This window comes from Hyla sarda, chromosome 3, assembly GCF_029499605.1.
Source record: "Hyla sarda isolate aHylSar1 chromosome 3, aHylSar1.hap1, whole genome shotgun sequence".
Taxonomy (NCBI): Eukaryota; Metazoa; Chordata; class Amphibia; order Anura; family Hylidae; genus Hyla; species Hyla sarda.
The window spans coordinates 162,313,647-162,340,388 of record NC_079191.1 but is presented as its reverse complement, the minus strand read 5'-3'; the positions used below and the strand labels follow the sequence as shown (position 1 = coordinate 162,340,388).

Here is a 26,742-nt window from a genome sequence, read left to right as displayed (position 1 = left end):
GACGATGCACAAGAAAGCCAACAAACAGTTTGCTGAAGACAAGCAGGTTAAAGGGGTACTCTGCCCCTAGACATCTTATCCCCTATCCAAAGGATAGGGGAGAAGATGTCAGATCGCCACGGCCCCGCTGCTGGGGAGCACTGGGATTCCCGCTGCGGCACCGCGCTCTCATTACAGCACAGAGCGAGTTCGCTCTGCACGTAATGACGGGCAGTACAGGGGCCGGAGCATCGTGACGTCACGGCCCGCCCCTTTAAATACAAGTCTATGGGAGGGGGCACAGCGGTCGTCACACCCCCTCCCATAGACTTGAATTAAGGGGACGGGCCGTGATGTCATGATGGGCGGAGCCATGACGTCACGCTGCTCCGTCCCCCGTATCGCCCGTCATTACGCACAGAGCGAACTTGCTCTGTGCTGTAATGCGAGCGGGGTGCCGCAGCGGGGATCCCAGGGCTTCCCAGCAGCGGGACCGCGGCGATCTGACATCTTATCCCCTATCCTTTGGATAGGGGATAAGATGTCTAGGGGCGGAGTACCCCTTTAAGGACATGGATTACTGGAACCATGTCCTGTGGTTCAATGAGACCAAGATGAACTTATTTGATTCAGATGGTGTCAAGTGTGTGTGGCACAACCAGGTAAGGAGTACAAAGACAAGTGTGTCTGTGCCTGCATAAGTGTTTCTGCCACTGGGGAGCTACAGTTCATTGAGGGAACCATTAATGTCAACATGTCCTGTGACATACGGATGCAGAGCATGATCCCCTCCCTTTGGAGTCTGGGCCGCAGGGCAGTATTCCAACATAAAAACAACTCAGAGCACACCTCCAAGACGTCCACTGCCTAGCTAAAAAATGTGAAGGTAAAGGGGAGGAACTGGCCAAACATGTCTCCAGACCTAAATCAGATTGAGAATCTGTAAGATATTGTCAAATGGTTTCTAACATCCACCATCTCTGTGATGTGGTCATTGAGGTGTGAAAGAGGACTCCATGCAACCTATGAAGCTCTGGTGAACTCCATGCCCAAGAGGCTTAAGACAGTGCTGGTAAATAGTTGACAATTTCTAAATATTCACAATTTGGGCCCAATGGTATAATAGAAGTTTTTTACCCCTCTGCCTGTTGTCTAAATTTGGCGCAGCTGCGTTAAATTTATCATTCTTGTGCAGCTACTTTCTTGAATTGCGTTTAAATTTAGAATTCTCCTCAGAGCATAAATTTACACCGCAGCTCTATTTAGTAGGAGCTTTGTCTGCAGCGTTTCTGCACCTAAACAGTAAATGTTCTCGTTATTAGTTTTAGAATTTTTTTTCTTCATTATGTAGAGTTTTAATCTCACAATAATACCACTTTTTGCCCCCAATTATAACACATCAATTATACCAATGTCCTTATTCTTCATTTAACATCTGTGACACCCCTGTGCAAATCACTTCAAATGTACATGGTGCACTCTACCTTATGGGCCTTGTTGTGCGCCCGCAGAGCACTTTGCGCCCACACATGTGGTATCTCCATACTCTGGCTAAATTGTGTCTCAAAAATGGGGGTCTTTTTTCCCATTTACCTCTTGTGAAAATGTAAAGTATGCGGCAACACCTGCATGTCAGTGTAAATAATTTTATTTTTATACACTAACATACTGGTGTAGACTCCAACTGTTCCTTTTCATAATGGGTAAAAGGAGAAAAAGCCCCCCAAAATCTGTAAGGCAATTTCTCCCTAGTACGGCGATACCCCATATGTGACCCTAAACTGTTGCCTTGAAATACGACAGGGCTCCAAAGTGAGAGAGCGCCATGCGCATTTGAGGCCTAAATTAGGGTATTGCATAGGGGTGGACATAGGGGTATTCTATGCCAGTGTTTCCCAAACAGGGTGCCTCCAGCTGTTGCAAAACTCCCAACATGCCTGGACAGTCAATGGCTGTCCGGCAATACTGGGAGTTGTTGTTTTGCAACAGCTGGAGGCTCCATTTTGGAAACAGTGCCGTTCCAGACGTTGTTCATATTTATTGGGGAGGGGAGGGGGGCTGTGTAGCGGTATGTGTATATATAGTGTTTTTTACTTATTTTATTTAAGTGTAGTGTAGTGTTTTTAGGGTACAGTCACACTGGCGGGGGTTCACAGCGAGTTTGCTGCATCTCAATCTTGTAGCACTCCCTGTAAACCTCCGCCCATGTGAGTGTACCCTGTCCATTCACATTGGGGGGAGGGGGGGGGGAAACATCCAGCTGTTGCAAAACTACAACTCCGAGCATGCCCTTTGGCTGTCCGTGCACGCTGGGAGTTGTAGTTTTGCAACAGCTGGAGGCACACTGGTTGTGAAACACGGAAACAGACTCAGTGTTTCGCAACCAGTGTGTCTTCAGCTGTTGCAAAAACTTCAAATCTCAGCATGCAGTGACAGCAGAAGGACATGCTGGAACTTGTAGTTATGCAACAGCTGGAGGCATACTGCTACAACTTCCAGCATGCCCTTTGGCAGTCCGTGCATTCTGTAGTTATGCAACAGCTGAAGGCACACTGGTTGCAAAACACTTGAAAGTTTTTTTTATTTAACTTAGTGTTTCCAAACCAGTGTGCCTCCAGCTGTTGCACAACTTCAATTCCCAGCATGCATGGTCTGTCAGTGCATGCTGGGCGCTATAGTTTGGAGGCACAGCTGGAGGCACACGGGTTGGGAAAAGAGTTAGGAAACTAACAATGTTTCCCAACTAGTGTGCCTCCAGCTGTTGCAAAACTATAATTCCCAGCATGGCCAGACATGCTGGAAGTTGTATTTCGGCAATATCTGAAGGGTCAGATGTTGACAAACTACAACTCCCAGCATGCTTGGGCAGTCTGGGCATGCTGGGAGTTGTAGTTTTGCAACAGCTGGAGGTCCACAGTTTGTAGACCACTGTATAATGGTCTCCAATCTGTGGTCTTCCAGATGTTACAGAACTACAACTCCCAGCATGCCTCGACAGACTGAGCATGCTGAGATTTGTAATTTTGGAACATCTGGAAGAGCACAGATTGGAGACCATTATACAGTGGTCTCCAAACTGTGGCCCTACAGATGTTGCAAAACTACAACTCCCAGCATGCCCAGAAAGCCAAAGGCTGTCTGGGTATGCTGGGAGTTGCAGTTTTGAAACTCCGAGAGGCAGCAGTGAGATCGCTTTACGGCGATCTCACTGCTGCCAATGAAGATGCCGCCCTGCTGCGGGACCACCTCCGCGACCACCTCCGGGGCCGCCTGGAGGACGCCGCTCGCACCGGGACCGCTCGGGACACCGCATGGCCGGGTAAGTGACGGCGGGGGACGGGTAAGGGACACTTAGCAGAGCGGTGTGTGTCCCGATCGCTGTGATCCGGACTCACACACCGCGCTGTTAAGTATTCTCATAGCGAAACGCTGCTATCAGCTAGTCAGATTTGACTAGCTGATAACAGCGATCGCTGGAGGGGGGATTAAACCCCCTGTGGTCACATGGTAAGATGACTGGCTATCAGTGATAGCCACCATCTTACCTGGCGTTGGGGAAAAGTATAACGGAAAGCAGTAAATTTTTAAAATAAAAGGAGAATGATCTACAGTGTTAAGTGGATTACAAAGCTATTTTAATGTGAGGGAGCTTGTTCAATGATAAGTTATCAAACATTTCCTATGTAATTGTATTAAATTGTTGGATCATAAAATAACAATATACAAGTGATCTAATCAATAACTGAACTGTAAACAAATATTCTATATGCAAATTATTTTAAAAGTGCTTTGGAATAACCAAGGAGTAAAAAGCAATATAAAGCAAACCAAATGAGGAATTGAGATAGGACAGTGATAACATTCTGGTGGTTCCTTAGCAGTACTTTCCTTCAGAAATAGAAAGGATTGCTATGTGCAGTTAAAGTTGGCTTATATTTACGGAGAAAAAGACGCACTTGCGTAAAAATTTTTGGTGCAAAGGAAAAGTACACAGGTAATAAATCCATGTGTACTATAGATGTCACTCCAAGGTACCCTGATTAGGCCACATCTGGACGACATGCTCTACCAAAACGTGCGCAAAAAAATGCGCAAAAAAAATGGCTTGCGCAAAATTTTGCGCAAAAAAATACACACAAAACAGGGGTAAAATCTTTGATACATGTCCCCCAATGTGTGCATTTTCACTTGTGGGTGTACTCAGTCTACAAAGGCTCTGCAAACCATTTAAGGGATTTTAGTGCACTTACATCTATTGACTCACCGGAAGCATCTTCTTGGAATTGTTATCTTTACATTTCTTCCCTGTCTTGCTCATACCATCATGAATTCTTCTTTCTACCATGACTCTCTAACACTAAATCTGCTAGACAACAAACATATTTGGCTCCACACTTTTTTTTAATCACATTTCCCATCTGTACCCTACCCTATGTTCCCCTAAATAATACCCCCTTGGTGCCCTGCATAGTATAACGGAATAGGTAAGTGTGTTTGGTGGGAAGGGTAGGGGGATTGGTGGTGGTGGGTAGGTAATTTCCCCTCCCCTATAAGATAATGCCCCCAGTAGGTAGGGAATCCCCCATAAGGTAGAAGCCCCCAGTATATCTGCAATGCCCCCAATGGGTAGGTAAGTATTGTCCTCAGTAATACTCCCAAGTAGGTAATAACCCAAATAGGTAGGTAGTAGGTAGTGCCCCCAGGTAGGTAGTAGGTATTGCCCCAGTAGGAAGGTAGTAGTTGATGCCCCCAGTAAGTAGGTAGTAGGTGGGGTCAGACGCGTGGTCAGGATCTCTGCTGGGCATCCTTCATTAATCCCTGGCAACATTTTCCTCCCTTATCTCCCCCATTTCTTTGGTGTGCCTTCCTGTGACCGCCAGGAGTAGAGATGACCGGGCACACACATAATTCTAAGGCATAGAAGGTGCTGGGAGAGAGCGGAGCTTGGCCATATGGGAAGCCGGCGTCATCTTGCCCTGAAGTTGCCAGAGTGGCAGAGAGGGTGAAGCGCTTTGTGCACTTTACTAATCTGCCGGCACAGGCTCCGCTGGAAGACTGAAGTGGGGGAATGATGCCAGGCCTGACTGACTGACAGGGACTCTGGCATCCTCTGCGGCCTCGGGTCCTCTGGAGCAGTTTGTGTTGGCGGACAGAAAATAAGGTGTTGTCTATGGAACATACAATAAATGATTCGCTAGAGAGAAGTCAGAGAGACGGTAATTGATCAGAGCACATGTAGCAGCTTAAACATGATTTAGGTGAAGGTTGATTCATTTAAATATTTAACCCCTTAACCCCTTAAGGACCGGGGGGGGGTTCCGTTTTTGCATTTTCGTTTTTTGCTCCTTGCCTTTAAAAAATCATAACTCTTTCAATTTTGCACCTAAAAATTCATATTATGGCTTATTATTTGCGCCACCAATTCTACTTTGTAATGACGTCAGTCATTGTGCCCAAAAATCTACGGTGAAACGGAAAAAAAAATCATTGAGAGACAAAATTGAAAAAAAAACCATCATTTTGTAACTTTTGGGGGCTTCCATTTCTACGTAGTACATTTTTCGGTAAAAATGACACCTGATATTTATTCTGTAGGTCCATACAGTTAAAATGATACCCTATTTATATAGATTTGATTTTGTCGTACTTCTGGAAAAAATCATAACTTCATGCAGGAAAATGTATACGTTTAAAATTGTCATTTTCTGACCCCTATAACTTTTTTATTTTTCCGTGTATGGGGCGGTATGAGGGCTCATTTTTTGCGCCGTGATCTAAAGTTTTTAACGGTACCATTTTTGCATTGATAGGACTTATTGATAGGACTATTTTGGAATTTGGATTTTTTTTGCGCGCACGCCATTGATCGGGTGGTTTAATTAACGATATATTTTTATAATTCGGACATTTCCGCCCGCGGTGATACCATATATGTTTATTTTTATTTTTATTTACACTGTGGTTTTTTTTATGGAAAAAGGGGGGTGATTAAAACTTTTAATAGGGAAGGGGTTAAATGATGTTTATTCACTTTTTTTTTTCACTTTTTTTTTTAGTGTCATAGCTCCCAAAGGACCTATAACACTGCACACACTGATCTTTATCATTGATCACTGGTTTCTCATAGGAAACCAGTGATCGATGATTCTGCCGCATGACTGCTCATGCCTGAATCTCAGGCACTGAGCAGTCATTCGGCGATCGGACAGCGAGGAGGCAGATAGGGGCCCTCCCGCTGTCCTGTAAGCTGTTTGGGATGCCGCGATTTCGCCGCGGCTATCCCGAACAGCCCACTGAGCTAGCCGGCATGCTTTTGGTTTCACTTTAGACGCGGCGTTCAACTTTGAACGCCGCGTCTAAAGGGTTAATAGCGCACGGCACAGCGATCAATGCCGCACGCTATTAGCCACGGGTCCCGACCCGCTATGACATGGGGCCACGGCGGGAGTGGACACATGACGTTCCAGTACGTCATGTGTCCTTAAGGGGTTAAGGACCACGGGTTTTTCCGTTTTTGCACTTTCGTTTTTTCCTCCTCACCTTTTAAAAACCATAACCCTTTCAATTTTGCACCTAAAAATCCATATGATGGCTTATTTTTTGTGCCACCAATTCTACTTTGCAGTGACATCTGTCATTTTACCCAAAAATCTACGGTGAGATGGAAAAAAAAATCATTGTGCGTAGAAATTGAGGAAAAAAGCCATTCTGTAGGTCCATACGATTAAATGATACCCTACTTATATAGGTTTGATTTTGTCGTACTTCTGGAAAAAATCATAACTACATGCAGGAAAATCTACGCATTTAAAATTGTCATCTTCTGACCCCTATAACTTTTTTATTTTGCTGCGTATGGGGCGGTTTGAGGGCTAATTTTTTGCGCCGTGATCTGAGGTTTTTAGCAATTTTTGTATTGATCTGACTTTTAGATCGCTTTTTATTCATTTTTTCATGACATAAAGTGACCAAAAATATGTTATTTTGGACTTTGGATTTTTTTTTGCGCATACGCCATGGATCGTGCAGTTTAATTAATTATATATTTTTATAGTTCAGACATTTAGGCACGCGGCGATACCACATATGTTTATATTTACTTTTATTTACATGTTTTTTTTATTGGAAAAGGGGGGGGGGTGATTATTTGGACTTTTATTAGGGAAAGGGTTAAATGACATTTATTTACTTTTTTTTACTTTTTTTCTGCAGTGTTATAGCTCCCATAGGGGGCTATAACACTGCACACAGTGATCTTTTACACTGTTCACTGCAAAGCTATAGCTTTGCATTGATCAGTGTTATCGGCGGTCGATTGCTCAAGCCTGCAATCTATCACCGAAGGGACACGCCGGAGGAAGGTGAGAAGACCTCCGCTCACATCCCAGCTGATCGGAACACCGCATTTTCACTGCGGTGGTCCCAATCAGCCCCACTGAGCAGCCGGGAAGCTTTTACTTTCGTTTTAGACGCGGCGTTTAACCTTGAACGCCTCGTCTAAAGGGTTAATAGCGCGCGGCACCATGATCGCTGCTGCTCGCTTTTAGCCCCGAGTCCCGGCTTCAGATACATGCCGGGACTGACCCGATATGACACAGGGTCACTGTGTGACCCCACGTTATATCGCGTGAGCAGGCCAAGGACATAAATATGCGTCCTTGGTTGTAAAGAAATACAAAAAGAAAATAATTTCCACAGTAGTATACAGCCACTAAGTACTGGAAGGATTTAGATTTTTGTCATTTACAAATCTGTTTAAATTTCTCGCATCAGTTGATTTAAAGAAAAAAAAAGTTTTCCACCGGAGTACCCCTTTAAAGCTGAAATTGAAGCATTTCTCAAGATCAATGCGGGATCTGCATCAGTGGGAACAGTGTGGGACTCTTTGAAACTGTTAGTACGAGGGATATTTATAAAATATATCACTACATGTAATTCGAAGAATAGGGTGACTTCTTACAATGCCGGGTGTCTTTAGACGAACCGGATTTTTAAAGGAACCCTTTGGATGATAATACAAATTGCTGTCTATCCCCAAATTCTCTGTTATACTCACATTTGTTGCAAATGGCGGATAATAAGTTTTTTTTCCAACAACAGTACTATTTTAAAAGTGGTGAGAGCACTGGTCGCTTTTTCGCCAGTACCATTAGGGCCCAGCAGGTGTCCACCCCTATCTTGTGTCTCTGTGATGGTACCGGAAATGTTGTTGAAGATGATAAGGACATTTTGAATGTATTGGTTTCCTTCTATGAGGAGACCTATTCCTCTAAATTAACATATGAGGATATAATTGGCCAGTTTGTTTCGACTATTCCCCTTCCGGTGCTATCACAGACTCAAAGGGATGTTTTTGATTAACCTTTTACTGAAGAGGAGCCGGAGAGGGTGATGGGGGCCTTACATCCTGAGAAATTGCCGAGTGCTTTAATATCTCAAGCAATATAACGATATGTTACTACCCCAACTGCTGAGGGTCATGGGGGCTGCGGAGGAGAGGGAGGGTTTGCCCAGTTTTATGTTAGAGGCAAACATAGTTCTGTTGCTGAAGCCAGGCAGGGATTCGCTTTTGGCGGGTTCTTATAGGCCAATTTCTTTGATATGTTCAGATGTCAATTTGCTAGCGAAGGTTCTGGCTAACTGTTTATTGGGGGTCATGACTACTTTGGTTCATGGGGATCAGACCGAGTTTAGGCCGGGCAATTTGATAACAGATAACATCTGGAAGCTCTTTTTGAATCTGCACTTGGTTCCTGAGGGGGCTGCTTGTGGAGCAGTGCTATCCCTCAATGCTACCAAGGCTTTTGACAGCATCGAGTGGAACTTTCTGTGGAGTGTCATGTGCCATATGGACTTTGGCCGTTGGTTTTTGAAGTGGGTTTGGTTACTTTATGCTGCCCCGCACGCTAGAATTAGAGCCAATGGTATTGTCATGACCGACTGGGTGAACAAGGACAGTAAGCCTTAAAAGGGTATTCCAGGCCAAAACTTTTTTATATATATCAACTGGCTCCGGAAAGTTAAACAGATTTGTAAATTACTTCTATTAAAAAATCTTAATCCTTCCAATAGTTATTAGCTTCTGAAGTTGAGTTGCTGTTTTTTTGTCTAACTGCTTTCTGATGACTCACGTCCCGGGAGCTGTCCAGCTCCTATGGGGATATTCTCCCATCATGCACAGCTCCCAGGATGTGACATCATCATTGAGCAGTTAAACAGAAAACTTCAGAAGCTAATAACTATTGGAAGGATTAAGATTTTTTAATAGAAGTAATTTACAAATCTGTTTAAATTTTCAGAGTCAGTTCATATATATATATAAAAAAAAAAAGTTTGGGCCTGGAATACCCCTTTAAGCTGTCCCTAATAACACCCTCTTCACCTTAAACGGCAGATCGACAACCACGGTGCTGGTCCCTACCTGTGCTAAATTGCAGTGGGCGTACAACAAATAATACTATACATAGTCGGTCACAGGCCAGAAACATAACGGGAAAACAAGCAGATATACAAGACAGTATATATACATACTAACAGGGTAGAATATAGTGTACTGACAAACAGCTCAAAAAACGGAATCCAGATAAACAGCAGATAGGAATATATTAACTAGACAAGGTATAGAATGAGTAAACAGCAGAAACCAGGAAATGTAGGGGATGAACAGAAGAAATGAATGTTAAACACCAAACTGATCAGGAACATGGAACACTGTTCACACTGGGCCCAGATAACTAACATAAACAGATTAAGTTCAGAGGACACAGATCAGTGAGCAAGCACAGAGGACACTATAGACCAATGGTAAAGCAGTGATGAGTGATCATGAACTTTATGAGCAGTGCATGTACTATAAACTTTAAAGATGAGCAATCAACTTTGGACACATACAAAGAACAAACTAGACACCCCATGCCACAAATGGAGTAGACAGCAATGATAACTTCAGATAGACGTCTAGCCAGCAGGCACACTCCACCATGTGATCGGGATACTAGCTTAGAAGGAAACAGGAATATAATACACTGAATACTAGACTGAGAAACGGATTAGTCTGAACAGACTCCACAAAACCAACCTCCAAACAAAATGGAGGAACCAGGATACCAGAACAGGAATTATACAAATGAGACTCACAGTGTGACTACAGACTAAGATACAAGGCTAAAGCAAAACGGACATATGTAATCCTTAAAAAATATGTATTACAAACTAAAATCCATAATAAACAAGATTGTTAACTATGGTCAAAAAATCACAATATAAATGCAAGGTGCATGATCAAGCAGACATAAACAGAGGAGCACCATATCTAAGGTGCATCATAAAACATAGTCAGAGAAGTTCAATCACCAGCAACCAGGGTGCAGCAAAGCTAGGGTTTAAATAGCCACACCTGTGTTGCATTTGGCTCAGAGCATTAACTCTTCCAAGCACACGAAGAATTAGAACAGAAACTCAGCTCAGACCAGAAAACTATTGTCTGAACAGACCTCAAGACATAAAAACACAAAGACACAAAAATGGACATTACAGGAATGCTTTTGCATTCCTTCCCTCTTGGCCGTGGTACGAGTCAGGGGTGTCCCCTATCTCCCTTTCTCTTTGCCATAGCAATAGAGCCCCTGGCGGAGCTTATTAGGTCATCTGTGGAGTTTAGAGGCTTTAGCTATGGGGATTTAGATGAACTCATTGCCCTCTATGCTGATGATATGTTCCTCTTTTTAGGGCATATTGCACACTCTCAACCCCCATGGTGACCCTTACAGAAACATACGGTAGCTATTCTGGCCTTGCCACTATTCTTCCCCTCAATCCGTTGCCTCCAATACCAGTCATTGCTAGAGTTGGTATCCCGGTGGTTACTCAATTTAAGTATTTGGGTATCTATGTCACTGCCTTCCCCTCTAATCACATTGACCTTAATTGGACTGTAGTGCTCGTAAGGTGGCCACCTGGTCTAATTTGATAAAAATGGTTCTCATGCCCCAGTTCTTGCATGTTCTACATAACTCTCCTATTTGGGTCCCCATGAGATATTTCATTAGAATTAAATCTTTATATAGGGAACTTATGTGGAATAGCAAGCCAGCTAGGATCCGTCTTGAAACTCTACAGCGAGACAAGGAGGCAGGTGGTTTATCGTTCTGGAATCTTTGGTTATATTTCCTGGCACCTCAGATCCAGCAGTTGAAAGGTTGGACCTTATATGCAACTGTGGGACACACTGGTATTTTAGTGTTGAAGGGTATTGGAGTGACCCCTATATACCTGTTAGAGATTGCGTCACAAACTAGACCCCCTAATCTTACCCCAACTTTTATTCTGATTTGTAAGGTATGGATGAAATTTAAGGCCATCATACAATATCCCACCTTTGTTACTCACTCTCTCCTGTGACATAATCCTAATTTGTCTGAGCTCAGTACACTCCCTGATTCCTCTCTCTGGGTTACGCATGAAGTTTTATATCTCTCTCAATTGTATGATGGCTCAGATTTGAAGTAACTTACTCAACTCCAAGAGGAAATTTCTCTGACACACTCTTTTTTCTGCAGGTACCTCCAATTGCGCCACGCCCTTCATACTTCATACGCAGTCTAGAACTTGTAATTTGTCTGTTGGCCTTTTATTGGTGGTTGATGGCCTTTTTACTCATATTTCTACTAAGGGTGTAATTTCTGTACTGGAAAGTGAGTTGCTGTCTTCCTACCATAGGGCTTACCCATTGACCATTAAGGAAAAATGGGAATCAGATGTTGGTCCCATGTCGGATGAGCAGTGGACACAGGTTGTGGCTAGACCCTGCGCCTTGCGGTGTCGGAAGCTTATCAAGTTTCTCAACTATTTCTATTGCATAGAATGTATGAGACACCTGCCTTTCTCCATAGGATTAGAGTTAGGCCAGACTGCTGCTGTCCTCAATGCTCTTTGCCTGAGGCCCATCTACTACATGTGATGTGGGACTGTACTCATCTTATGTAATTCTGGAGGCAGGTAGTTCAATTGGTTAGGGTGGTGTATGGCTGTACGCTCATTGTGTCTGTACCTGGAGGGTTTAGATGAGGATAGTGGACTGTACATTGGGATCTGTAGAATTCTATATTAAGCCTGTAAATTGATAGCACAACATTAGTTGCAGTTTTCCCCGCCTACCCTTTCTGAACTTATATTGAAGTTGAATCCTATTATGCTTCTAGAAAAGGGGGTGTATACTAAGAGGAAGGCCATGCAGAAATTCGAGTCCTTATGGGTCCCCTGGATAGATACTCCCGGTGTACCTTCCACATACCTACAGCAGACTTCAATGGAGGTGTACTTAAGAGAGCCGGGAGGAATTTGAGGATAGGTAATGCGTACTCTATGGCTGCCTGTCCTTCTTCACTTTGTGTACTTTTTTGTGTGCTGTATGGGTCCTTTGTCTGGTGTTTATGTCCCATAATTGTATATTACATTTTGAGGTCTATGTTAATTGTGGGCATGTTAGGTGTGTGTATACTTACTTTACTTTTTTCATTGCTCCCAAGTGTTTAAACAAATTTGTGTACCCTGAACTGTTTTGGCTTATATTTTGTGAAAATTTTTTTTGCTCATGGCATTCTTTTTGGGGGGAATGATGAATATGTTGTACTCAGTCATCCCATGTTATACTTATATGTTGTGCTAACCTGCTGTGAAGGACTTGGAAGGGTGGGAGGCATTACTTTATCGGGGTGGAGGAAGGGGGCTGTGGATTTATGTGTGTATTTCTATTTTTTGGTAGTAGGTAATGTCCCCTAGGCTAGGTCATAGGTAATGTCCCCAGTAGGTAGGTAGTAGGTAATTCCCCCAGTAGATAGTGTCCCCAGTAGGTAGGTAGTAGGCAGTGCTCCCTGTATGTAGGTAGTAGGTAGTAGTCCCAGTTGGTAGGTAGTAAGTAATGCTCCCAGTAGGTAGGTAGTAGGTAATGGACCCAGTAGGTAGGTAGTAAGTAATGGCCTCAGGTAAGTAATGCCCCCATATAGGTAGTGCCACCAGTAGATAGTGCCCATATATAGGTCATGCCCCCGTTAGGTAGTGGTCCCAGGTAGGTCATGTCCTCAGGTATGCAGTACACCAAGATAGGTAATATCCCCAGTGGGTTGTGCTCCCAGATAGGTAATGGACCCATGTAGGTTCTCTGGGGGCATAAAAACCACACTGGCCTATCGGCCGATCCTGCGCTTTAGCCATGCTTTTGGCATGGGACTTTTTCAGGCAGGCCGCATCATGAAATTACATCAAGAAGCCTGCAGCATAAGTCTACGCTTCTGTATGTACATTATGTGCTCTATTTGTGTTCTGTATGTACAGAAGCAGGAGACCCTTATTTCAACAGTGGTCTTCTGCTTCTGTGCTGGGGCTGCTGCAGGGGCCCAGGCCCCTTACTGGGGTATTGGTTGTGCCCCTCTGACTTCGGCCCTGGCTCTAAATATACTCTATTGACTACAAACCCCTGTAGTCTGTCCTTCAGCCACTGCCTAATCTATTCAACAATATGAGAGTCCAAGCTCAAAGACTGTAATTAACGGATCTGTCTTCCATGTGGGTCAGTGTTAAAAGCATTACTAAAACTATAACTTTATTTCAATTCTTACCAGTATACTATTTGAATATACTGTATAACGGTAACAGTGACATAGTGTATCATTGCATATTCCTACATGTTAATATGTTCTTTTTCAGGCCAACAGAGCTTTAGGCGCCATTGGATTTGTAACTGCAGCTGCTGGAGCTTTCTCTCTTCTTGGTATATTTCAAAATAAATCAAGATCAGGACAATATTGACAAAAGAAACCAACTGAAACAAGGAAAAAAAATACAATAGAACAACAAACTGACACTAATATTTTCTGTTTTTAAGATTTTGATACATGTTCTGATCATCTACTTTTATACAGCTGGAAAACTTAATTATCTTTTCTGTATTTAATTTGATACATGCACTTGGGTTTGTTTCTACATTACTACATTAGATGTTAATTTATCAAAGAATACTGGCATCATTAATGCTGTATTACCGTATTCTACTCTAAACATGATTCACATGGAAAGAGTACTTGAATAGATACAGTTATATAGATGACTTAAATCACAGAGGTTTCTCTAACACTGTGCTCTGACATCATCACTTCTTTATCCAAAGACAAGACAAGGATATGATATAAAAACTATATCGATAAAGACCGATATATGGCGGGTAAAGTCAATCTATTCACTTATAGATCACCAAAAGCAATCCAAAAATACCCTATTTCTCACATATACAACACCTATTATCTTTAACCCGGACTCAGCATTTTTCCATTTTTGCATTTTCATTTTTTCCTTATCACCTTCTAAAAATCATAATGCTTATTTTTTGCACCACCAATTCTACTTTGCAGTGACATTAGTCATTTTACAAAAAAATCCATGGCGAAACGGGAAAAAAAAAAAAAATCATTGTGTGACAAAATTGAAGAAAAAATTTCATTTTGTAACTTTTGGGGGCTTCCGTTTCTATGCAGTGCATTTTTTGGTCAAAATTACACCTTATCTTTATTCTGTAGGTCCATACGGTTAAAATCATTCCCTACTTCTATAAGTTTGATTTTGTCGCACTTCTTAGAAAAATCATAACTACATGCAGGAAAATTTATACGTTTAAAATTGTCATCTTCTCACCCCTGTAACTTTTTTTTTATTTTTCTGCGCATGGGATGGTATGAGGGCTAATTTTTTGCGCCGTGTTCTGAAGTTTTTATTGGTTTTGATCGCTTTTTATTCATTTTTTTATGATATAAAAAGTGACCAAAAATACGCTATTTTGAACTCTGGAATTTTTTTTGCGTGACCGTGTGGTTAAATTAATGATATAATTGTATAGTTCGGACATTTACGCACGCGGTGATACCACACATGTTTATTTTTATTTTTATTTACACAGTTTTTTTATGGGAAAAGGGGGGTGATTCAAACTTTTATTAGGGAAGGGGTTAAATGACCTTTGATAACTTTTTTTTTTTCACCTTTTTTTTTGCAGTGCTATAGCTCCCATAGGGACCTATAGCACTGCACACACTGATCTCTTATGCTGATCCCTGCAAAGCCATAGCTTTGCACGGATCAGAGAGATAGGGGCTCGATTACTCAAGCCTGTAGCTCAGGCTTGGAGCGATCAAACCCCGATCGGACGCTGCGGAGAGAGGTAAGGAGACCTCCGCCTGCGTCCCAGATGATCGGAACATCGCGATTTTATCGTGATGTCCCGATCAGCCCGACTGAGCTGCCGGGAAGCGTTTACTTTTGTTCTCAGACGCGGCAATCCCAACTTTGATCGCCGCGTCTGAAGGGTTAACAGCGCGCGGCACAACGATCGGTGACGCACGCTGTTAGCAGCCGGGACCGAAGTCCTTAAGAGGCTAATAATTTTCACACACAAAAAATAAAAATTGTTAAAAATCCAGTGTTAGTCACTCCATTGTTGGACCATGTGTATCACAGTGTATCGCACGGAGCCTAACTGGCCTCCTTAGGCTGTATATAACGATAGTCTCCGCATGTACCTGCAGTGTACTATGCGGACAGGAGTGAACACAGTAGCGAAACAGTAGTGAAACATGTCAAGGGGGGCTGAAATCTGATTTTAAAACAGTGCTTACTCCTGTCCACATAGTACACTGCAGGTACATGCGGAGACTACCACTGGATTAAAAAAAAAAAAAAATTTTTGTTTTGTGAAAATTTATAAAGATAATAGGTGTTGTATATATGGGAAATAAGACAAGGATATGTTCTCCTATAATCAAAACCACTTTGAAACTTCTTTCAGGGGAAAGGAACAGCATATTTGTTTTCTTATTTTTGTGTTATCAGTCTCACTGCAGAAGATAGGCTACCTAGCCCTTCTGCAGTATAAAGCCTGTCTCCTGGACAGAGACTTGGAGAGCAGAGAGGTGCTTGGTGGAGCGCATTTCCTGGCTTTAAAATAAAGAGAATAAAGTTAAAAAAAAGGAAAAATCACACACACTTTATAAAGCACATAATGGAAATTCATTATTAATAAAAAGTATATTATTTTTACAATTAAATGACCCCTTCCTAAATTTTTTATATTGTGGGCTACATTTTTATGTCCCTGCCCGCTTATATAAATTGGTCCCTGTTTAAAAATTTATAAAAATTTAGTTTTCAAAAATATACATTTTGTTACCTACAATTTTTTTGATACCTACTGTATCATTTTATTTTTTTAGTTTTTGGTACCCAACAAAATTCTTAATAAAAAAAATTAAAAAAAATACCTGCAGAGAAACTGCCAAAAGGGCAAAAAATGCCGTTTCCACAATTGCAATCCATCCTCATCCAGCTCTGTAGAATTTTAAAAGTCATGGGGGGAAATTTATCAAAACCTGTCCAGAGGAAAAGTTGCTGAGTTGCCCATAGCAACCAATCAGATACCTTCTTTCATTTTTCAGAGGCCTTTTCAAAAAGGAAAGACGCGATCTGATTGGTTGCTATCGGCAACTCAGCAACTTTTCCTCTGGACAGGTTTTGATAAATCTCCCCCATGGTTTTTAGAAGGCACAGAGGGGAAAAGGAAGTACCAGTCCTGCAGACAGCAGCAGAAGATGTTATTCTTCCCCAACATCTGTCATCTGTAGACAGTCTGGAAGCTCTCACACACATTCGACTTGGATCCACAACATTAACGTATTTGTAACAAATAAAGTAATAAAGTACAAAGAAAAAGTAAAGCCTATGTATTTATTTATTAATCTATTCATATGTTACAAGTAATTAAGTTTTATGGAGTAAAGTCAGAAGTTGTTGACTATTTACAGGGAACCTCATTTCATACTGTCTAAATCACAAACAGCATGAAACACTGAAAGACACATAAAGTCAAAGATTTATTGATCTCTCCTTAACCCCTTAAGGACTAGGCCATTTTACACCTTAGGACCAGAGTGTTTTTTGAACATCTGACCACTGTCATTTTAAACATTAATAACTCTGGAATGCTTTTAGTTATCATTTTGATTCCGAGAATGTTTTTTCGTGACATATTCTACTTTAAATTAGTGGTAAAATTTTGTGGCAACTTACATCCTTTCTTGGTGAAAAATCCCCAAATTTGATGAAAAAAATGAAAATGTTGCATTTTTCTAACTTTGAAGCTCTCTGCTTGTAAGGAAAATGGATATTCCAAAAAAATTTTTTCGGATCACATATACAATATGTCTACTTTATGTTTGCATCTTTTTACTTTTTACTTTCGGAAGACACCAGAGGGCTTCAAAGTTCAGCAGCAATTTTCAAATTTTTCACAAAATTTTCAAACTCACTATTTTTCAGGTACCAGTTCAGGTTTGAAGTGGATTTGAAGGGTCTTCATATTAAAAATACCCCACAAATGACCCCATTATAAAAACTGCACCCCCCCCAAAGTATTCAAAATGACATTCAGTCAGCGTTATAACCCTTTAGGTGTTTCACAGGAATAGCAGCAAAGTGAAGGAGAAAATTCACCATCTTCATTTTTTACACTCGCATGTTCTTGTAGACCCAATTTTTTTTATTTTTACAAGGGGTAAAAGGAGAAAACTTATACTTACATTTGTAGCCCAATTTCTCTCGAGTAAGAACATACCTCATACATCTATGTAAATTGTTTGGCGGGCGCAGTAGAGGGCTCAGAAGCGAAGGAGCGACAAGGGGATTTTGGAGAGTATGTTTTTCTGAAATGGTTTTTGGGGGGCATGTTGCATTTAGGAAGCCCCTATTGTGCCAGAACAGCAAAAAAAAAAAAACACATGCCATACCATTTTGGAAACTAGACCCCTGGAGGATCGTAACAAGGAAGTAAGTGAGACTTAATACCCCACAGGTTTTTCACGACTTTTGCATATGTAAAAAAAAAAGAAAATAATTCACTTAAATGTGTTTCCCCCCAAATTTCACATTTTTGCATGGCTTAATAGCAGAAAAGACCCCCCAAAATTTGTAACCTCATCTCTTCTGAGTGTGGAGGTACCCCATAAGTTGAACTGAAGCACACTGCGGGCGAACTACAATGCTCAGAATAGAAGGAGTCATATTTGGCTTTTTGAGTGCAAATTTTGCTTGGGGGGCATGTCGCATTTAGGAAGCCCCTATGGTGCCAGGACAGCAAAAAAAAAAAAAAAACACATGGCATCACATTTTGGAAACTAGACCCCTTGGGAAACATAACAAGGGGTACAGTGAGCATTTACCCCCCACTGGTGTCTGCCAGATCTTTGGAACAGTGGGCTGTACAAAATTTTTAATTTGCACAGCTCTCTGTTCCAAAGATCTGTCAGACACCAGTGGGGTGTAAATTCTCACTGCACCCCTCATTACATTCCGTGAGGGGTGTAGTTTCCGAAATAGGGTCCCATATGTTTTTTTTTTTTTTTTTACGTTTGTCAAAACCGCTGTAACAATCAGCCACCCCTGTGCAAATCACCTCAAATGTACATGGTGCACTCTCCCTTCTGGGCCTTGTTGTGCGCCCCCAGAGCACTTTGCACCCACATATGGGGTATCTCCGTACTCAGGAGAAATTACATTACAAATTTTGGGGGGCTTTTTTCCCTTTTACCTCTTGTCAAATGAAAAGTATAGGGCAATATACACTAGCATGCTGGTTTAAACCCTAACTTCACCTTTTCATAAGGGGTGGAAGGAGAAAAAGCCCCCCAAAATGTGTAAGGCGAGTACGGCGATACCCAATAAGTAACCCTATTCTGTTGCCTTGAAATACGACAGGGCTCCAAAGTGAGAGCGCCATGTGCATTTGAGGCCTGAATTAGGGATTTGCATAGGGGTGGACATAGGGGTATTCTACGTCAGTGATACCCAAACAGGGTGCCTCCAGCTGTTGCAAAACTCCCAGCATGCTTGGACTGTCAACGGCTGTCCGGCAATACTGGGAGTTGTTGTTTTACAACAGCTGGAGGCTCCATTTTGGAAACAGTGGCGTACCAGACGTTTTTCATTTTTATTGGGGAGGGGAGGGGGGCTGTGTATATGTAGTGTTTTTTACTTTTTATTTTATTTTGTGTTAGTGTAGTGTAGTGTTTTTAGGGTACAGTCACATGGGCGGGGGATTACAGCGAGTTTCCCACTGTGAGTTTGAGCTGCCAAGCAAAATTTGCTGCATCGCAAACTTGCAGCCTGATACTCACTGTAAGCCCCCTGTCCATGTGAATGTACCCTGTACATTCACAGGGGGGGACGGGACCTCCAGCTGTTGCAAAACTACAACTCTCAGCATGCACGGTCTATCAGTGCATGCTGGTAGTTATAGTTTTGCAACAGCTGGAGGCACATGGGTTGGGAAACACTGAGTTAGGAAATAGACAATGTTTCCCAACCAGTGTGCCTCCAATTGTTGCAAAACCACAACTCCCAGCATGCCCAGACAGCCGAAGGGCATATTGGGAGTAGTGGTTACGCAACAGCTGGAGGAGAACAGTTTGGGGACCACTGTGTAGTGGTGTCCAAGCTGTAGCCCTCAGGTGTTGCAAAACTACAACTCCCAGTATCCCAAAACTGTCCAGGCATGCTGGGAGTTGTAGTTCTGCAACATCTGAAGGGCCAGATGTTGCAGAACTACAACTCTCAGCATGCCTGGACAGTAAGGGCATGCTGAGGATGTGTAGTTTTGCAACATCTGGAAGGGCACAGTGGTCTCCAAACTGTGGATCTCCAGATGTTGCAAAACTGCAACTCCCAGCATACCCAGACGCCAAGGGCTGTCTGGGCATGCTGGGAGTTGTAGTATACCGGTTCCCATTACAGCAATGCATGTCGCTTTACGGCGACATGCATTGCTGTAAAGGGCCCGACCGTGGCTGAAGAGGAACTCACCTGTCGCCGCCGCCGCCGTCTTCATCGCCGGGATCCGAGTCTTCAGGGGCGAGGTAAGTACGGGGGCCGGGCACCAGCACTCCCCCGTCCCCCGCCCCGTCCTCCGGTCTTCCTCCCGTCCTCTACAGACTTCCAGGGGCCGGGCAGGGGAGGGAGGAAGTAACCTCCCCTCCCCTGCGATTGCTTGGTTAGTTCTAACCGAGGCATCGCAGGGGTTAGGAGGAGGTGGCAGGCTTGCCACCTCGCTCCTATACTTCTGCATGGTCCTGGCTGTCTGTGACAACCGGGATCATGCAAAATTACCGGGCGGTCGGGTCACAGAGACCCGATCAGCCCGGTATCACCGACATGGCCCCCCTCGGCATTTGCCCTGGATCCCTGCTGAAGGATTTCAGCCGGCATCCACTTCCGATCTCTGCCCGGCAGAGACTGGAGAAACACCAGGACATTCTGGAACGTCCTTGGTCCTTAAAGCCCAGGGTGCGGGGACAATCCAGAACGTCCTTGGTCCTAAACTGGTTAAGGGTGCGTTCACACATTATCACTAGCAGCGGGGTGCCTGCTGCGGGAACCCCACTACAATTTAAGCTACCATTGATTTAAATGGGTCCACAGTCTGCCATAGTGTGAGATTTGCGGACTGTCCGCTTACCCATTCAAATGAATGGTAGCGTAACTCACAGTGGGTTTCCTGTAGCGGGAAACCCGTTGCTAGTTACTAGCGTGTGAACTTAATGCAAATTGGGAAACATCTATAAATCAAGCTGCCAGAAACTGCCCCAATGACTCAAAACCCTATTCCTGGTCAAAGTTACAACTATGATTTCTCTAAAAAGTCCCAGCCATTCAGAGTGAATCATATATCATTGTGATAAGGGAAGTGTTTTTTTTTTTTTGCTGCCTGAACTACATGTTCCATTTCAAGAATTTGAATGTATTAATTCGATTACAGTGGTCCCTCAAGTTACAATATTAATTGGTTCCGGGACGACCATTGTATGTTGAGACCACAACTCTATGGAAACCTGGTATTTGGTCCTGAAGCCCCCAAAATGTCATCCAAAAATAGGAAAAAGTGAGGATTAAACAAAAATAAGTAGATAACGAATAGAGATAAAGCAAGTCCTTACATATAAAAGTAAGAAAGATCTGCTAGGAGCTGTAAATCACTGTCTATGTAGAGGAGCTTCTTCAGGATTCTGTACAGCACACACAATGTCCTAAAAAAAGTAAAATGGAGCAGCCCTCACCTGGTGTCCAAAGGAGCAGCTAAACCTGGTAGAGGTAAAGAGTACAGAACATGTAATACCTCCCTGTACTGTAGGATGCACTACCAGACAGGAATTCAGTGCATACGCTTTAGTAATACAGCTGTTTTACCAGTGAATGCTCATTCTGATTGGTCAGTTCTTCCAGCCATTGACACGTTTCACAGATCTGTACTGTCTGTAGCATTGTATATTGAGTCTGGTTTCAAGTTACAATGGTTCAAAAAAGACCATTGCATGTTGAAACCATTGTATGTTGAGGCCATTGTAAGCTGAGGGATCACTGTATTATTATTATTATTATTATTATTATTATTATTATTTTATTTATTTATTTATTTTACTGATTAGAGCCAGATATATAAGCATGTTCTTTTTTCTAATGTATTTCTATGTTTTGAATGTAATTTGTTAGAAAACATTTAGATATATGTTTTAGAGCAAGACCTATAGACATAGGCAACGTACAACTAAAGCTGTCTCACTGACTGGAAAAGGTCTCTGGGCATGTGACCTTTTTAGAGGTTGTTTCACAGGGAGGGGGAGGCTGAGCCGTGAACAACAGCTATTGTGTGTACTTCTGTTATCTATACACTGATGTCACCTTTCACTGCAACCCTATCTGAAGGATTGCTGAGAAGTGGGTCTTTAAAAAACAGAAAGTCTCAGCTTGGCTTTGGACCTAGTGGCCAGAATGGAAACTGCAAGATTTCAGGAATTTACATACAATACCTTACACACTTATAAATATGTTATTATATCTTTTCACGTGACAGCACTAAAGAAATAACACTCTGCTTCAATGTAAAGTAGTGAGTGTGCAACCTGTATGACAGTGTTTAAAGGGGTACTCCGGTGGTTAATTTTTTTGACTATATGGCATCTTCTTTGTAAGTTTAGTTTTTTTGCAATATACATGTGTTATATGTTTTGGCAGCATGTGTGTCTTTTGCTTACCTGTTTGTTGGGAAGGAAGTTCTGTAGTTCAGAGTGTTTTCTTTTACTGTTGTCCACAGCGGCCATGTTCTGATTCTGCTGTGGACAAGATGTCATAGCTTTTTTTTTTCTCTCTGTCTGCATGAGAGAAATAAGCCAAGCCCCCTCATCTCCCCCCTACCGAGGTCTGAATGAGATGCCATAGTACACAGCTCCTCATCTCCCCTCCCTCTGCACTGCTTCTGAGGACGCAGGTCTGCATGAGAAGCCATAGTACACAGCTCCTCACCTCCCCTCCCTCTGCACTGCTTCTGAGGACGCAGGTCTGCATGAGAAGCCATAGTACACAGCTCCTCACCTCCCCTCCCCCTGCACTGCTTCTGAGGACGCAGGTCTGCATGAGAAGCCATAGTACACAGCTCCTCACCTCCCCTCCCCCTGCTCTGTATTCTAAGGACGCAGGTCTGCATGAGAAGCCATAGTACACAGCTCCTCACCTCCCCTCCCTCTGCTCTGCTTCTGAGGACGCAGGTCTGCATGAGAAGCCATAGTACACAGCTCCTCACCTCCCCTCCCCCTGCACTGCTTCTGAGGACGCAGGTCTGCATGAGAAGCCATAGTACACAGCTCCTCACCTCCCCTCCCCCTGCTCTGTATTCTAAGGACGCAGGTCTGCATGAGAAGCCATAGTACACAGCTCCTCACCTCCCCTCCCTCTGCTCTGCTTCTGAGGACGCAGGTCTGCATGAGAAGCCATAGTACACAGCTCCTCACCTCCCCTCCCCCTGCTCTGTATTCTAAGGACGCAGGTCTGCACAGGAGAAGGAACACCGAGAAGATAAGTATGTTATCTGAAGGGGAGGATGAGAAGGTGCACAGGCTGGGGATGTATAGACTGCAGGGGAATAAATCTCATACTGGGAATGATCTCTATATGTGAAGGGGGGGAGGGGGGGGGCTCCTGAATGATGCATGCTGGTAGTTGTAGTCCCTGTTATGTGTGTGTATGCTAGTGTTTACAAACCAGTGTGCCTCAAGCTGTTGCAAAACTAGACATCCCAGCATGCCCTGACAGACTTTGGGCATGCTGGGAGTTGTAGATTTGCAACAGCTGGAGGCACACTGGTTGGGAAACACTGTTCTAGCCTATTCAGCATACACAACATGTTACACCAGTGTTTCCCAACCAGTGTGCCTCCAGCTGTTGCAAAACTCCAACTCCTAGCATGCCCAAAGGCTGTCAGGGAATTCTGGGAGTTGTAGTTTTGCAACACCTGGAGGCACCCTGGTTGGGAAACACTGGTGTATGCCCTACAGAGGTGTGGTGAACTACAACCCCCAGGAGACTAAAGAGGCAGCATGCTGGTGTTATGCCACAGACTGAAGACTACTGAATGACACATGCTGGGAGTTGTAGTCCCTTTTGTGTGAGTATGACAGTGTATCTCAACCAGGGCTGATTATATTAGTGTGCTGTGTATAAGGGGGCCGACCCGGTAAAATAGAAGGATGGGTAAAGGGCAGAACAAAAAAAAAAAAAAGGAGCCGCCCCAAACCAGCAAGGTATGTGGCATGCTGGGATTTGTAGTTTTCAGCAAAGCAAGGAACAGGAAATAGAAGCATAGATAGGAAAACAATGTGGGGGATAAAAAGACAACAAAGAACGAAAATAGAGTAGGCTAAACAACAAGAATAGAAATGAAACAAAGCAAATAGGGTAAGTCAAAAGCAGAAAAACACGTTGATCACCGGAGTACCCCTTTAACCTCTTAAGGACCCAGGACGTACGGGGACGTCCCCGCACCCTGGGCCCTAAGGACCCAGGACGTCCCCGTACGTCCTGGCGTTTTCCGGTCTCTGCCGCTCGCCGGGCAGAGATCAGAACCGGATGCCTGCTGAAATCCTTCAGCAGGCATCCAGGGCAAACGCCGAGGGGGGCCTTGCGATCTGCGGCGATACCGGGCTGATCGGGTCTCTGGGACCCGACCGCCCGGTAATTTCGCATGATCCCGGCTGTCACAGACAGCCAGGACCATGCTAACGTATAGGAGCGAGGTGGCAAGCCGGCCACCTCCTCCTATACCCTGCGATCTGTCGGTTAGTTAACCAACCAATCACAGGAGGGGGGGCGGTTACTTTCTCCCGTCCTGCCCGGCCCCTGAAAGTCCGGAGAGGACGGGAGGAAGACCGGAGGACGCGGTGGGGGACCGGCCCCGGTACTTACCTCGTCCCTGATCCAGACGATGAAGACGGCGGCGACAGGTGAGTGGATCTTCAGCCGCGGTCGGGCAACTTACAGCAATGCACGTCGCCGTAAAGCGACATGCATTGCTGTAATAGGACCCTGTAAACTACAACTCCCAGCATGCCCAGACAGCCCTTGGAGTCTGGGCATGCTGGGAGTTGCAGTTTTGCAACATCTGGAGGTCCACAGTTTTTGGACCACTGTGCCCTTCCAGATGTTGCAAAACTACACATCCTCAGCATGCCCTTACTGTCCAGGCATGCTGGGAGTTGTAGTGCTGTAACATCTGGCCCTTCAGATGTTGCAGAACTACAACTCCCAGCATGCCTGGACAGTTTTGGCATACTGGGGGTTGTAGTTTTGCAACATCTGGAAGGGCACAGATTGGGAACCACTGTATTAGTGGTCTGCAAACTGTAGTCCTCCAGATGTTGCAAAACCACAACTCCAAGCATTCTGGGAATTGTAGTTCGGCAACATCTGGCTCTAAAGATGTTGCCGAACTACTACTCCCAGCATGCCTGAGAATGTTTGGGAGTTGTGGTTTTGCAACAGCTGGAGGCACACTGGTTGGGAAACATTGTTTCCTAACTCAGTGTTTCCCAACCCGTGTGCCTCCAGCTGTTGCAAAACCACAACTCCCAAACATTCTCAGGCATGCTGGGAGTAGTAGTTTTGCAACAGCTGGAGGTCCCCCCCTGTGAATGTACAGGGTACATTCACATGGGCAGGGGGTTTACAGTGAGTATCGGGCTGCAAGTTTGCAATGCAGCAAATTTTGCGCGGCAGCTCAAACTCGCTGTAATCCCCGGCCCGTGTGACTGTACCCTAAAAACACTACACTACACTAACACAAAATAAAATAAAAAGTAAAAAACACCACATATACACATACCCCTACACAGCCCCCCTCCCCTCCCCAATAAAAATGAAAAATGCCTGGTACGCCACTCTTTCCAAAATGGAGCCTCCAGCTGTTGAAAAACAACAACTCCCAGTATTGCCGGACAGCCGTTGACTGTCCAGGCATGCTGGGAGTTTTGCAACAGCTGGAGGCACCCTGTTTGGGAATCACTGGCGTAGAATACCCCTATGTCCACCCGAATGCAAATCCCTAATTCAGGCCTCAAATGCGCATGGCGCTCTCACTTTGGAGCCCTGTCGTATTTCAAGGCAACAGTTTAGGGCCACATATGGGGTATCGCCGTACTCGGGAGAAATTGCCTAACAAATCTTGGGGGTCTTTTTCTCCTTTCACCCCTTATGAAAAGGTGAAGTTGGGGTCTACTCCAGCATGTTAGTGTAAAAAAAATAAACTTTTTACACTAACATGCTGGTGTTGCCCTATACTTTTCATTTTGACAAGAGGTAAAGGGGAAAAAGCCCCCCAAAATTTGTAACGCAATTTCTCCCGAGTACGGAGATACCCCATATGTGGGCGCAAACTGCTCTGGGGGCGCACAACAAGGCCCAGAAGGGAGAGTGCGCCATGTACATTTGAGGTGATTTGCACTGGGGTGGCTGATTGTTACAGCGGTTTTGACAAACGCAAAAAAAAAAAAAAAAAAACACATGTGAACCCATTTCGGAAACTACACCCCTCACGGAATGTAATGAGGGGTGCAGTGAGAATTTACACCCCACAGGTGTCTGACAAATCTTTGGAAGAGTGGGCTGTGCAAATTAAAAATGTTGTACAGCCCACTGTTCCAAAGATATGACACACACCAGTGGGGGGGTAAATGCTCACTTTACGCCTTCTTACGTTCCTCAAGGGGTCTAGTTTCCAAAATGGTATGCCATGTGGGGGTTATTTTGCTGTCCTGGCACCATAGGGGCTTCCTAAATGCGACATGCCCCCAAGCAAAATTTGCTCTCAAAAAGCCAAATATGATTCCTTCTCTTCTGAGCATTGTAGTTCACCCATAGTACACCTCAGGTCAACTTATGGGGTACCTTCATACTCAGAAGAGATGGGGTTACAATGTTTGTGGGGTATTTTCTGCTATTAACCCTTGCAAAAATGTGAAATTTGGGGGGAAACACACATTTTAGTGAAATTTTATTTTAATTTTTTTACATATGCAAAAGTCGTGAAACTCCTGTGGGGTATTAAGGCTCACTTTATTCCTTGTTACGTACCTCAAGGGGTCTAGTTTCCAAAATGGTATGCCATGTGGGGGATTTTTGCTGTTCTGGCACCATAGGGGCTTCCTAAATGCAACATGCCCCCCAAAAACCATTTAAAAAAAATGTACTCTCCAAAATCCCTTTGTCGCTCCTTCGCTTCTGAGCCCTCTACTGTGCCCGCCGAACACTTTACATAGACATATGAGGTATGAGCTTACTCGAGAGAAATTGGGCTACAAATATAAGTATACATTTTCTCCTTTTTCCCCTTGTAAAAATTTAAAAATT

The 26,742-nt window shown here is 43.7% G+C and overlaps 1 protein-coding gene across 3 annotated transcripts in view; it reads left to right on the top strand.

Annotated features, from left to right (window-relative positions):
• PLAAT1 (phospholipase A and acyltransferase 1) overlaps window positions 1–26,742 on the top strand; it is a 121,872-nt gene that overhangs the window by 60,174 nt on the left and 34,956 nt on the right. Inside the window, exons 4-5 of one of the 3 annotated variants that reach the window (XR_008891169.1) lie at window positions 13,684–15,518; window positions 15,666–16,725. The exons of 1 other annotated variant lie outside the window; for it this stretch is intronic. Coding sequence is in view for 1 of the 2 variants with exons in the window: in XM_056565404.1 (XP_056421379.1) it covers window positions 13,684–13,785 (102 nt within the window). In the remaining variant the exon portion in view is untranslated. Of the gene's footprint in view, window positions 1–13,683; window positions 16,726–26,742 lie in introns of those variants that run through there. One more of the 3 variants, XM_056565404.1, reaches the window with a different exon arrangement.